The 13,674-nt window shown below is 44.4% G+C and overlaps 1 protein-coding gene across 1 annotated transcript in view; it reads right to left on the bottom strand.

Moving 5' to 3' along the window:
* URB1 (URB1 ribosome biogenesis homolog) overlaps window positions 1–13,674 on the bottom strand; it is a 124,838-nt gene that overhangs the window by 80,367 nt on the left and 30,797 nt on the right. Inside the window, exons 9-14 of the mRNA XM_007941287.1 lie at window positions 11,901–12,096; window positions 9,934–10,071; window positions 6,672–6,845; window positions 4,523–4,649; window positions 3,629–3,745; window positions 1,785–1,897 (exon numbers count right to left, since the gene is read on the bottom strand). Coding sequence (XP_007939478.1) covers window positions 1,785–1,897; window positions 3,629–3,745; window positions 4,523–4,649; window positions 6,672–6,845; window positions 9,934–10,071; window positions 11,901–12,096 — 865 coding nt within the window. The remainder of the gene's footprint in view (window positions 1–1,784; window positions 1,898–3,628; window positions 3,746–4,522; window positions 4,650–6,671; window positions 6,846–9,933; window positions 10,072–11,900; window positions 12,097–13,674) is intronic.

The raw sequence follows: 13,674 nt of genomic DNA, 5'->3' as shown, positions 1-13,674 counted from the left end.
CTTCCTCCCTCCCCTAGTAACCATTATTAATTTCTGACTTCTAAATATTTGCTTATTTCATATAAATGAGACCATACAGTATTTGTCCTTTTGCAACTGACTTATTTCACACAGCATGTTTTCAAGATTCATCCATGTTGTGGCATGTATCTCTCTGTGGCCAAATAATGTTCTATTGTGTATGTATACCATATTTTATTTAGTCATTCATCTGCTGATAGACATTTCAGTTGTTTCCATCTGTTAGCTACTGTGAAAAGTGCTGGAGTGAACACTGGTATATGGATTTGTTTGCATTCTTGCTTTCATTTCTTCTGGGTATATACTTAGGATTGGAATTGTTGGGTCTATATTCAACTTTTGAGGAACTGCCAAACTGCTTTCCACAGTGACTACACCATTTTACAGTCCCACCAGCAATGGATGAGGGATTCTGTTTCTCTATGATCTCATCAATGGTAGTTGCTTTTACTGGTTTACTTTTTAACTAAATTATCAAGATCCCATTGCCCAGTTCAGCTGGAGTGAAAACCAATCATCAGCATCCCTGGGCTTGTCAGCTCTCTGTGGTGGGTGGCAGTAACCTCAGTGAGATATAAAGACGGAGAGCAGGACTTGGAGACCAGATTGCAAGCGTTGAGTTCTGGCTCCACAACTGACAGTTGGGGCCTTGCAGAAGCTTCTGAACTGCTCTGTGCCTCAACTGCCATCTTTAACTGGTGTTAAATGAGATGACACATGTAAAGCCTGGCCTACAGTGAGCTCTCAGCAAGAGTTACATCAACTACAATGCAGGTGAACCACAGGGGACTTACAGGGAAAACAACACACAGACCCCAGTGCCAGAGCATTCCTAAACCTCTCTGCAAATATCTTATGTAAAAATACAAGCCTACACTTCTTTGCTATTGGTTCTATTAAGCCTTAAAAAAAACCTGAGCTATTGAGAAACACACCTAGACAACACTCAATTTTGCTTAGCTACTTGTCCTCTTTGCAGCATCCTATGTTTAAACACATATATAAACATCTGCTGCATCTTCAACTTTCATTATATTTTGCAAAAACTCCTAGAAGATATTAAAAATGCAGAAAACAAATCCCAGCAATCTATACTATTTTTCCCAGATGCAACCCTCTCCTGACTTGGTATCTATTCCTACCTCTGCCTTAGGTTCTCCCAAGATGAGGACAAAGGAGAAAGAATGTATTTTATTTTACTTCTAAAATGGTTAACAGCAAGAAAAATAGAAAATGGTCAAGTAAAAAAATTTCAAAACTTCCTATAGCCGTTAATAATACATTTCCAGTGAGGATGTGCTCACCAGTTAACCAGTTACAATGGAGTTCACTCTAACTAATGGTGACTACGACCTCACGTGTGTCAAGAGAACTGTGCTCCTCAGGATTTTCAATGGCTGATTTTTCACAAGTAGATGATCCGGCCTTTCCTCCAAGGTACTTCTGAGTGGACTCAGACCTCGAAATCTTCAGTTAGCAGCTGAGTACATTAATCTTTGTATCACCTAGGGTCTCCTAGGACATACTAAGCACCTTGTTAGTTATAAAAAGAAAACAGATTTGCAGGCTTCCTGGTTCACAACTCAGGGCCTGGCCACTGTCTTATACAGGTCTCTCTTAAAGAACAGCCATAACCTCCTCCTGCAACCACCCCCAATGATGAAAGGGGTCTGATGGCAGTTATAAATTCCCAAGCCAAAAAGCCAACAAACCCAGCACGTTAGTCCATGACAGAAGACTAGAGATCTCTGCTTCCCACCCACCTGTGCCTTTAGCCATAAGAACTTGCTGGCAGGCAGCTCCAGGGCCACCTTCAGAATGTGGTGTTGCAGAATGGGAGGGACCTCGTCGCGAAGGCCCTGCTCTGAGATGACACCTAGGGATAGAAAAGAGGAAAGCTGACAAAGTCATGTGAAGGCAGGTGCTCCAGCCATGGCTGCCCCTGGCCAACAGGACCAAGTAAAAAATTCCCCATCTAATACTCAAAAGGTAGGATCTGAGGTTTGTGCCCCCACATCCTATAGCTCACCTACACGTGTCTGTGCTTATTCTTCTGCCCAGGCATACCTCACCTGACACATTCTTCTTCCCCAAAAGCAAACTAAACCAATTGCCACTGAGTCGATTCCAACCCATAGTGACCCCCATGTGTGCATAACAGATCTGCTCTATAGGGTTTGCAATGGCTGTGACCTTTTAGAAGTAGATCATAGCCCTTTCTTCTAAGGTGTCTCTGGGTGGGTTCAAACCACCAACCTTTGATTAGTAGTCAAGTGCTTAATTGTGCCACCCAAGGGCTCCCCCTCAAGGGCCTTTAATAAAAGCCCTAATTCTACTTGCCAGTAAAGCCCGACCCTACTCTCAGCCCACACTGACCTCCTCCTACAGCTTGAATCACCCACACTACACTATGCTATACTCCAAATGCAGCCTCTAGTCAATACTATCCTGTGCTGTGCCTTTCTCCCCAGACTGTAGCACTTGTGGGCAAAGATGATGGCTCCTCAGGCCTCAGACTGAGTCCTTACGCTCTGGTCTGGTCTATTTCTCCTGTGCTTGGACACAGCTACTAACTACAAATTGGCCACATTCTAGTAAACATCCTATTCTCACAGCAAAGAGAACCTTCAAACAGTGAAAAAATTAATTACATCTTTTCGAAATTGTTTCAATAACCCAAAATCAAACTCACTGCCACTGAGTTGGATCCAACTCATAATGAACCCTCCTTGGGTTTCCGAGGCAGTATCATTATGGAAGTAGATTGCCTAACCTTCCTTCCGAGGAGTGGCTGGTGGGTTTGAACCGCCAGCCTTCTGGTTAGCAGTCAAATGCCTTAGGCACCACGCCACCAGAGCTCCAATAGTGTGTATAAATTCCAAGAATGGTATTTTTGCAAGTGCTCTTCAATAGGCCCAATTATAAAGTAACTTTGCATACACAAAATTCACCACCAAGGGAGCATGGCCAGACAAATTCAACGTCACTCTGACAAGATGTGATTTGAACCCAACTCATGAAGTAAAATATGAAGTAACCAGGGTTCCTCTGCGTAAACAGGACATTTCTTCTAAGGGCCTCTAGTTTCCACCCCATCCCTATACCTCTCTGCTCCCTTGGAAAAAGGCTGTGTTAACTTTGGATGATGTCATCTTTGGAATGTCCACAGCAGGTAACTCAGGCCAGGATGGCTGGCTTCGCCTTCTCTGCTCTCAGTGCTGTTAAATGCTCTCCTGATATTACTTAAGGAAAATTGATTTTTAAAATGTTTGTTAGTTGCCGTCAAGTCGATTCCATCTGTGCTCCATTGGCTTTTCAAGGCTTTGACCTTTCAGATGCAGACTGCCAGGCTTGTCTTCCAAGGCCCTGCTCAGGGTAGGTTCAAACCTCCAACCTTTTGACTAGTCAAGCATTTAGCTGTTTGTGCCACCCAGGGACTCCATTTTTAAAATACTGGTCCAAATAAGAATAACCAGCCTGTTGGATCACACATGCAGCAAAAATGTCCACCAGACTTCCCGGTCCTCAGCTGACTCACTATTATGTCAGTGCTTCCTTCAACCACCAGCAGACATGAGAGAGGGGCTCTGCAACCCTTGCGACGTACCTTTCAGGAGCTTGCTGAAGTCAAAGTTGTACTGCATGACCATATGGGGGACCACCTTCTGGTACAGGCATATGACCTGGAGCAGAACAGCTTTCAAAAGAATGGTTTCTGCATCATCTGGACCAAAATAAAACAGATGTAATTAAGAAATATACTTGTTTTTTTTCCTAGGTCAGCAATAGGTAAGATGTCAAATGATAGATGATACCACATTATGGTCAACTATATACTGAAATGGGAGAAGAGGGTTCCAAATCGTGAGCCCTGGGGCTTGATCAGTAATGAACTTCAGACAGAACTCCAACCAGATTGAGGAGTCAATGTGGTTAAAAAAAAAAAACCGGTATGTTCCAAATGCCCAGATTTAAATCCCCGTCTCACTGCTGTGACCCCAGACAGATGACTCTGTTTCTCTGTGCTGTAGTGTCCTGCACAGTGGGAACAGCAGCAGCACCAACCAGCACAGGGCTGTTGTAGGATTAGGTGACATAACATATGTAAGGCATGAAGCTCATAGCTTGGCCAGAGACAAGGGCTAAGTCAATACTTGCTATCACTGTATTTTATTACGAGGGGAACTGTGTAGCTCCCCTCTACCTGCAGACAGAAACAAGGGCTCCAAATTAAAAGGTCAGATGATATATATCATTCAAGACCTCAGAGAGACACACTGCTTGGGCATATTTTTCTAATACAAATTAGAATTCAATCTACTGACTTCATGCTACTCCTCCCAAGGGGAGAATGTCTGCAAGTCAGAAAAGGCACAGGATGCCTTCACAGCTACAAAGGACTTCAGAAGGGCTCTAAGGCCCATTTAGACAGGAGGTGAGCTGTGATGCCTATGTCAGCCCTGTGTCTCTGACACACAGCCGCCACCCCACAAGGCCTCACCATTCTGGGGAACGATGCTGGCAGCTGAAGTCACATCACTCTTCTTTCCTTTCTCATCATCCTGTTTGGTCTCTTGTTTTCGGAGAGACTGCCAGACCCAAACAATAGTGTTCAGGTCTGGTAAAATCTAAAAGGGAAAAAAAGAAACAAAAATATCAGTCACATTAAACAATGAAGAGAAGCAACTGAACTGAACACATACTAACGAGAAACAAAAAAACAGAAGATGGAGGCACAAGTATATGAGTGTATGAGAGTGTGTATACATAATAAAGTGTGTGTGTGAGAGAGAATGTGAGTGTATGTGAGAAAGTTTACATGAGAAAGTCTGTGTGCATGTGCAGTATAGTAAATTACTTTGTGTGGCTTTTCTACCCATAAGTCTTTGTAAACTCCAAGGTGGGATTTGCTATGAGCAACTGAGGAGCTCCTGAATGCTGAAGGTGTCCACCTGGAGTATTTCTGTTGGTAGTGGAACAAAACAATATTCTGGGAGGTGCCCACTCTCTCTCAGGTGCTTAGAGTTCTGATGCTATGATTGGCTAGTTTGACCACCCTGCCGGGCTCAAAAGGAGGTCTCCTGGAGGTAGAACTCTCTCTGACTGCTGGTGGAGGAAGACGTGCTGCTGAAAGAGACACACATTGCTGAGTGAGACACCGAGGGACCAGCACTGCTGGGAAAGAGACTGTGAGAGACTGTTGGCTGAGGGACATTGGGCTGGGAGAGAGACTGAGCGTTCTTCCTGAACTTAAATTGTAGCTTGGTGCTTCCCTAATAAACCTTGTAATCTGTGAGTTCTGTGTGGCCACTGCAGTGAATTATCGAACCCAGGAGAGAGGTGGTGGGTGCTCTGGGAGGAACGGTTGGAGAAAGGACTGGAGGGAAGCAACATGTCTGGCCTGGCAATAATAGGCCTTGGGTTACTGCTGGTAACCCTGTCTTCCCTTTGTGGAATTAGAGGAGGTCGGAACATGTGGCCTCCTTGTCGTTTTTGCAGCATGTATATTAAAAACTTTATGTGAGAAGTCTGTTGAGTATGAGTGAGAAGTTTGTGTGAGTACCTGCCAGTGTGTGTATATGTTTGTGTGTGTGTGAGGGAGGGAGGAGGGAGGGAGAGGGAGGGAAGGAGGAAGGGAGAGAGGAAGAGAGAAACATAAAGGGAGGGAGAGAGGGAGGGAGGAAGGGGGACAGAGAGGAAGGGGGGTGAGAGACAGACAGAGAGAGAGAGAGAGAGTGTGTGTGTGTGTGTGTGTGTGCGCGCACACGCATGCATGTAAGAGATGGGGGTTGGGGAGAGAACAAGCCCACATCCTTTGTAGGCTGTTTTGTATGTAATTTCTAGAAGTGTACATGGTAAGAATTTGGTGGGGGAAAAAAATGCTGAAATTAAAAACAAACTTCTTAAGACTTGTTCACTTGAGCAAAGATACGGGGAACAAAGAAACACTTCTTTATGACCTACAAAGAAGCCCTAGTGGCACAGTGGTTAAGCAGCTGGCTGCTAACCAAAAGGTTAATAGTTCAAACCCACCAGCTACTCCACATTAGAAATAAGTGGCAGTCTGCTTCTGTAGAGATTACAGTCCTAGAAATCCTCTATCCTATAGGATAGACTCTTTCCTATAGGATCACATGAGTTGCAATCAACTAGATGGCACACAACAACATGACATGCTGAGGGAAAACTTCCAGAGCAGCCAGGCTGTTGACAGAAGATGTGTATGTGGTTAGTGAGGAAGTATGAGATTGGGGCTGGTGGGTGGGACACACCAACAGCACCTGAGACAGAAGTCCAAGGAGGACCAGAAAAACCCTGCCCCTCCAAATTCTGCTTCAGTGAGAGAACAAAGGTATATTCTACATTTTTATTTTACCACAGGACTTTTGGATCCTGTTTTCCTGTTTTAAGAGTGACATCACTGCCTATAATGCTAAGTAGTATGTTTTACTAGCTGATTTTTATCATTCATGCAACAACAGTACCCACCAGCCTTTCCAATACCATGGCTTCAGGGACACCTCACTTAGCACCTACTCTCTGTGCTCCCAAGACTGCCTTTTCATTCTGGTGTGCTGATTTGCAAGATCTGAAGGAAAAGTCCTGGAAACTTCTCTGGATAGGCAATATTTCCTGGTTTCCAGGCCTACCTTGCTCAGGGCTTCTCTGAAGAGCTGCACGAACTCCTCCATCATCACAGATGTGTACACACCTGATTCTTGCCACACCTCTTTATCCAGGCAATAGTCAATATTCTTTGATGCTCTCTTCAAAATGGCAGAAATAAGGGATAAAGCTGTGTGTTTTACTGATTTGCTGTCCAACTGAAAAGAAGAAGAGTTCAATTCACAAATGTCTTTAGGATACACTGGTAGACACAAGCCCTGGGTGTGCTCAGCTATGGCCTTCTCGGGTCGTTCACAGGGAAGCCACATGAGACCCAGGTCTCTATCTTCAGGTGAGAAGAGGCTACCAGAGGGCTTGTCCTCTTAATATCCTCCAGGTCTGGCTTCAGCCATTGCTGGGAAAGTGGTAATCAACATCCATTCATTTTTTTGTTTTTGTCATCTGTCTGTGTTGAGTAAGCCTTTCTCACAACCACTCAGCTAGTATGCATTATCTGCACCAACAACAACCAAGACCTCACCAGACCTAACCAGTCACTATGAAAAGCACCTAGCCTTCAGGTGGTGATATGACAAGAAAATGCATCAGGTGCTTTAGTGCAAATATCACCTCCAGGCTCAGCAGATGCACAGCCCCAAATCCCAGGCTGTCAACACCCTGGGTTCTCTACTTACTTTCAGAATAACAACGAAAAGGGTCCTCAAAGGTCTCACTCACTGAAGAGAGACTGTAAGGTTTCAGACCCTGTGCTATGACCAGAAGGAGGAAGAGTCAAGACCCACAGCCCTTACTGGGTGGCCTGAGGACCAGCAGTGTTGGCATCACCCTGATGCCTGTTAGGAAACGCAGACTCTCAGGCCCTACTCCAGACCTGCCGAATCAGAATCTGGATTCTGACAAGGTTTCCAGGTGATTCTCATTAAAGTTTGAGAGGCACTAGCTAGGGTATTTAATTTTATTATCCGGTAGAAAACAGAAAGCTTTTCTGGTTTACTTTAACAACCGTGGCACTCCATTATTTCCCCAGTATTCCAACTAGATGTGGTTTCGTTTCATGCATATATTGTACGCTACAGCAGTACTACGTTAAGTATTCTGAAAACACTAATGACTCCAGCTTCATAATTACTTCAAAGCAAGTCCCCCAAACAAGTGTTCACATGTATACCCAAAGGGCTTAGAGCAAAAAGCTCAGCCTGAGGCCCTACCTCCAAACCTCTTATTTCCCATTTCTAAAATAGATAGCTCTTTTCTTTCTGATTCAAAAATGCATACAATTAAAATAAAATTTTCAGACAATACTATAAGGAATAAGAAAAATGTTAAAAAAAAAACACTTAAATTCCACTTTAATCACCAGGTCTTGCATACAAAGACTCTGTCACAGCTCTCTGAAAGGGAACATGCAAAAAGGGGCCACAGATATAGCTTCTTGTCATAACACCCCAGACCTATACACTAACCAGAAAGGAAAAAAGACCTGTCCTCGATCCCTGAGGCTTTCCCTGCAAACACTTGTCCCAAAGGATGGCATGCCATTCCAGAGGCACAATCCCTATCCTGCCTCAGTAACATCAGAGGGAGAAAGGAGAGACTCTTGGGGGCTATAAATGCAGTTGCCCAGATTAAATGATCCCCTGCCCATAAATGAGGCCACATCAGACATATTCCTTCCAATTCTATTTTCCTGCAAGCCCCTAAGGATAAATTAATGTCTCCCACAAAACACATGGACAAGTTAGCTGCGTTCTAATTTTGCTTATCAAGATCTGGCAAACAGAACAAAAGACCTTTCTGCCTAGCACCCCAAAGGCCTCCCTCTCTACCCCTTATCCCACTGCCCACTCTAAGAACAAACCCTGGATGGATATCAAAAAATTGTTTAATCTCACTGTACGATCTAATGCATCTACACCTCATTAAAGTACTGCCACTTATCGCCACTGGAACCACCTCCTGCTTGGACAACCCACCCTCTGCAGACCCTGGTCAAGCACTGACCACCTGATGCTTACACAACAACTCAGCCTGCCTGAGAAGGCCAGCAAGGTTAGGGGATGTGAGGATAGAACTCCATCTGCCCCAGAGAAACCCAGGTCCTGAATACCTGGCCTCCCTCAGGCAGGTCCTAAGGCAACATGGGTTTATGGGGAAGAGGCCAGCAGGGCCCAAGACCCAGGTGTGCCCACAGCTCAGCCATTCACCTGAGCCCATGATACTGTAGTGAGGACATATGAATCTCCTCAAAATGCTTCAGAGGGGACTCAGGGACCTTTACAATAAATAAGCAATTACATGAAATTATTTTCAAATAGCAGTTTTTTCCATGAACACACCCTTCAAAAAAATGCCTAAAAACAATTGGTCCTCAAAGGAAATGTTCCCCAGAAGCAGCCTTAACACTAACCACTTAAACCAGAGGAAAAAAAAAATTTATTTTATTTTTGCTAGGCCAATTTCAGGAGCTCTGGTAGCATAGTGGCTAAAGCACTTGACTGCTAACCAGAAGGCTGGCGGTTCAAACCCACCAGCCACTCCTAGGAAGGTAGGTTGGGCAATCCTACTTCCATAGTGATACTGCCTCGGAAACCCAAGGAGGGGTCGCTATGAGTCAGGGGTCGACTCAACGGCACATAACAACAACAACAACAACAGGCCAATTTCAGTCCTGCCCTCTCCAGAAATTCTAAACAAATGAGATTTTAATAAATGGCACTGGGTGGTAACTGAACCCACTCACTTTCCTCACATTCATTCTCCCTCGTTTAGGCAGGCCTAAGTCCCTGGGTGGTACAAATGTTTAACGTACGTAGCAACTAACTAAAAGGTTGGAGGTTTCAGTCCACTCAGAGGGTCCTGGAAGAAAGGCCTGGCAATCCACTCCCAAAAGATGAGCCATAGAAAACACTAGGGAGTAGAGGCCCACTCTGACACATGAGGTCACCAAGCGTCCGAGTTGACTCCGTGGCAAGAGAGTACTAGCAGACAGGACTAAAGCCTTGCAGGAATCCACAGACCTGGGCTCTGTGCTGGAATAGGGTCACCAACATAAAGTCAGTCCCTCTCTGGAAGGAACGTGCCTTGAGCGCTAAGATGTTTACCCAGGTGAGGGAACTTAGTTACTTATAGAGCTATTTCAAACTAAAGTCTGTGTCCCAGAAGCCTCAGAGGCTCAGCGACAAAACTCAATCAATCACACCCAGGATGCTCAGAAGAACCACACAGCCTAGCCGGTGAGTTTGGAAGCAGAAAGTTTTCGGAGGTGGGGTGAGCACATGACCTTACATTTAAAGCCTGGGTGAACATGATTTTATTGCAGACCAGGGGCACGGTTGTCACCATCACCATTGAGAGGAGTCGAGGCAAGGGAATAAACTCTCTGGTCTGAAATGCCCGGGAAATCTCTGGCTGGGCCTCATAGATCTATGACAAGGAGAAAAGATAATTAGTTGGCACCAGAGGTAAATTTCAAACCTGAGGCAAATTTTAGGCACCCAACAGAGAAGTCAATGAAATAGTTATAGTGATAAGGTCTAGGCTTAACACAAGGAAGGGGGTCCAGAAGATTAACCATAAAATCTACTTATTAAAAACAAGCCAGGTCACAGGACTGGTTGCTACCAGACCAGTGACCATCATACCAGACCCAGCCTACAGTCTGGGAGCCTTTTAAGAAGCCTTTTTAAAGATGGCACTTGAAAAATTAGGTCATCTTTCTAAAGCTTCGGGAGCACTCTGGCAGCATAGTGCCTAAGGCATCTGGACTGCTAACCAGAAGGCTGGTAGTTCAAACCCACCAGCCACTCCTTGAAAGGAAGGTTGGGCAATCTACTCCCATAGAGATACCACCTCAGAAACCCAAGGAGGGGTTGCTATGAGTTGGAATTGACCTGAGGGCAGTGAGTCTGTTTTTTTTGGTTTTTTCAAAGCTTCAAAATACTCCTTTGATGTAGAGATATTTTACATGAATAATTAAAAATGTTTACAGGTAACAAAACTAAACTTCAACAAAGTTACTAAGTTCCTTAGGGCCACACATCTGTTAGCCTAGCGAAGACTCAAACCCAGGCCTAGAAAGATCATACGCTTGGCTCCATACACTTGGCAGCTCCTAATAGGGGTGATAGCCACAGGTTGCCTTTAGCAAAATGAAGAGCAAAATGCGTCCTCCTCACCTCAAAATACATTTGTGGACATAGTAAGTGCTCAAGAAAAATATAGTGAATACATGAATAAAAGCTTGTTTTACAGATAACCCCAGGTATTTCACCATTAAAAAATCCATTGCCAACAAACCTATTCTAACTCATAGTGAGTGACTCTATAGGACAGAGTAGAACTGCCCCCATAGGGTTTCCAAAGCTGTAAATCTTTACAGCAGCAGACTGCCACATCTTTCTCTTGTGAAGTGACTGGTGGCTTTGAACAGCTGACCTTTCAGTTTTTAGATGAGCGCTTAACCACTGTGCCACCAGGGGTCCTCATTTCATCCCTAAAACCAAAACCAAACTCATGGTCATTGCGTCAATTCCAACTCATAGCTACCCTCATTGGGTTCCCAAGGCTGTAAATCTTTACGGATACAGACTGCCTCATCTTTCTTCCATGGAGCAACTGGTAGGTTTGAACCGCTGACCTTCTCATTAGCAACCAACTGCTTTAACCACTATACCAACCAAGGCTCTTCATTTCATCACTAAACTTCCATAAATTGGGGCAAGAGAAAACTCTACTGAGCATTACTGCAGAAAAACTTATAAAAGCATTTCTGTTGGTAGATACAGGGTGTTTACATCTCCAATCAGAAGAAAATGAATGCATATCCATTTAAACAAACTGATTCAGAACTGGTGGTTGGAGGAACATTTCACAGTCGATTTCAAGTTGTACTAAGTTCTGGAAACAGCAATCTGTAACAACTATCCCGTAGTCGAGACATTTCAGTACTTCAGGCCTAAGTGGTTCAGACTCAAGATTTCACTCTCTGTGAAATCTGTGTGGATGAAGATGAAATTGCCTCAACAGATTCAAAAGGCAGAAGCCTCCAAATTCAGCTTGGTGAAAAGCAAAATGCTATACTTAGGGGAAAAGGACACCAAATGTATCCAAAACAGCCATTTGAAGAACTGGCTGAAGCAGTCATATTATATAGTTTTCCAGGTCAAAATGTCATTTTCTCTCTCCCTCAATCCTTTACACTCTACTCCTCATCCTATCTCACTGATTAAATATCTTTTTTTTTTTTTTTTTACCTTGTTTAGTAGTTTGATATTATTTAACCAAGCTGACTTCACCCTCGGGAGGAAGGAAAATGTCACTTCCTTGAAATACTTGTTCAGTAAGTCAGGGCACACTTTCAGGACGTTCACCACCAGCTCAGCCACCAGCTCATCATCTGCTGCTGTTTTCAGACTCAACAAGAAGTGCAAGAGCGTCAGGTTTCCTCCTCTGTAGAGAAGGAGAGAGAAGAGAATTAGCACTTGGTATCATTCGAAATACAAACAACAAACAAAAACACACACCCTAGGGTGCACAAGAAGTACTGAGAGAGAGCTGGGTCAGCAGGGAATTTTCAAGATATTCTTAAGTGCTCGTAATATCTATAGCTCCCCTGACTCACCCTCAGTAAGCACAGGAGTAACATAGCAGTGGGGCAAATGTGAGTACTGGTAGACTGCCCTACCCATCTGTTTATGTCTACTGCTGCTTTTATGTTACAACAGCATGGTTTAGTCACAACAGACTGAATGGCCCACAAAGCCTCATGTTCACTACGTGGCTCTTTATAGGAAACATTTGCCAGTTCCTGCTCTACACTTTAAGAAGTCCTTGTGGCACAGTGGTTTAACACTCAGCTGATAACCAAAAGGTTGGTAGTTTGAATCTACCAGCTGCTCTGCAGGAGAAAGATGTGCTTCTATAAAGATTACAGGCTTGGAAACCCTGTAGGGCAGTTCTACTCTGTCCTATAGGGTCCTATGAATCAGGATCGACTCAATGGCAATGGCTTTACTCTCCTCGTTTTTGGCTCTACACTATACTGCCCTGCTTTCATCAAGGTCCTACTGTGTGCCAGGCACTATTCTAGGCACTGGGACCACAGCAGTGAGCAAAACACACAAGCTTCTGTTTTGGCTGATTCTGAGGGGTGGGAGGGAATGATCAGATAAAGAACAAATAAATACACAAGGCAGTGAAACACCACAGCAAGAAGCCTAAACCAGGCAAAAAGAGAGTGACAAAGGAGAGGCTATTCTGGGAAGAGCTCCCAGGCATGGTCTCCCTTGAGTGGAGGCCTGAATAAAATGAAGGAACATTTCTGAAGACCATGCATCTTCATTTTCTTTCCATTAATTTCACTACAAACAAAATTCCTTTCCTCTCTCCCAAGCACAAACATCTGTCTTTTGCCCATGGCTTCAAAAATTTATATAAACCACAGCTTATTCCAAATAGATCCACACCTACAAGTTGATTCAATATGTTCCTGCACTGTAATAAATTATTTTGTGTGGCTTTTCTACCCATACGTCTTTGTAAACTCGAAGGTGGGATTTGCTATGAGCAACTGAGGAGCTCCTGATTGCTGAAGGTGTCCACCTGGAGTATTTCTGTTGGGAGTGGCACAAAACAATGTTCTGGGAGGTGCCCACTCTCTCTCAGGTGCTTAGAGTTCTGATGCCATAATTGGCTAGTTTGACCACCCTTCCGGGCTCAAAAGGCGGCCTCCCGGAAGCAGAACTCTCTCTGACTGCTGGTTGAGGAAGACGTGCTGCTGAAAGAGACACAGGCTCCTGAGACATGCGTTGCTGGGAAAGAGATGCAAGAGACACACATTGCTGAGTGAGACACCAAGGGACCAACACTGCTGGGAAAGAGACTGTGAGAGACTCTTGGCTGAGGGACGGTGGGCTGGGAGAGAGACTGAGCGTTCTTCCTGAACTTGAGTTGTAGCCTGGTGCTTCCCTAATAAACCCTGTAATCTGTGAGTTCTGTGTGGCCACTGCAGCAAATATCGAACCCAGG

Source organism: Orycteropus afer, unplaced genomic scaffold, assembly GCF_000298275.1.
Source record: "Orycteropus afer afer isolate SDZICR_OR568_19922 unplaced genomic scaffold, OryAfe1.0 scaffold00078, whole genome shotgun sequence".
Classification (NCBI taxonomy): Eukaryota; Metazoa; Chordata; class Mammalia; order Tubulidentata; family Orycteropodidae; genus Orycteropus; species Orycteropus afer.
The sequence above is the reverse complement of the archived record's forward strand: the minus strand, read 5'-3'. Positions and strand labels throughout refer to the sequence as shown.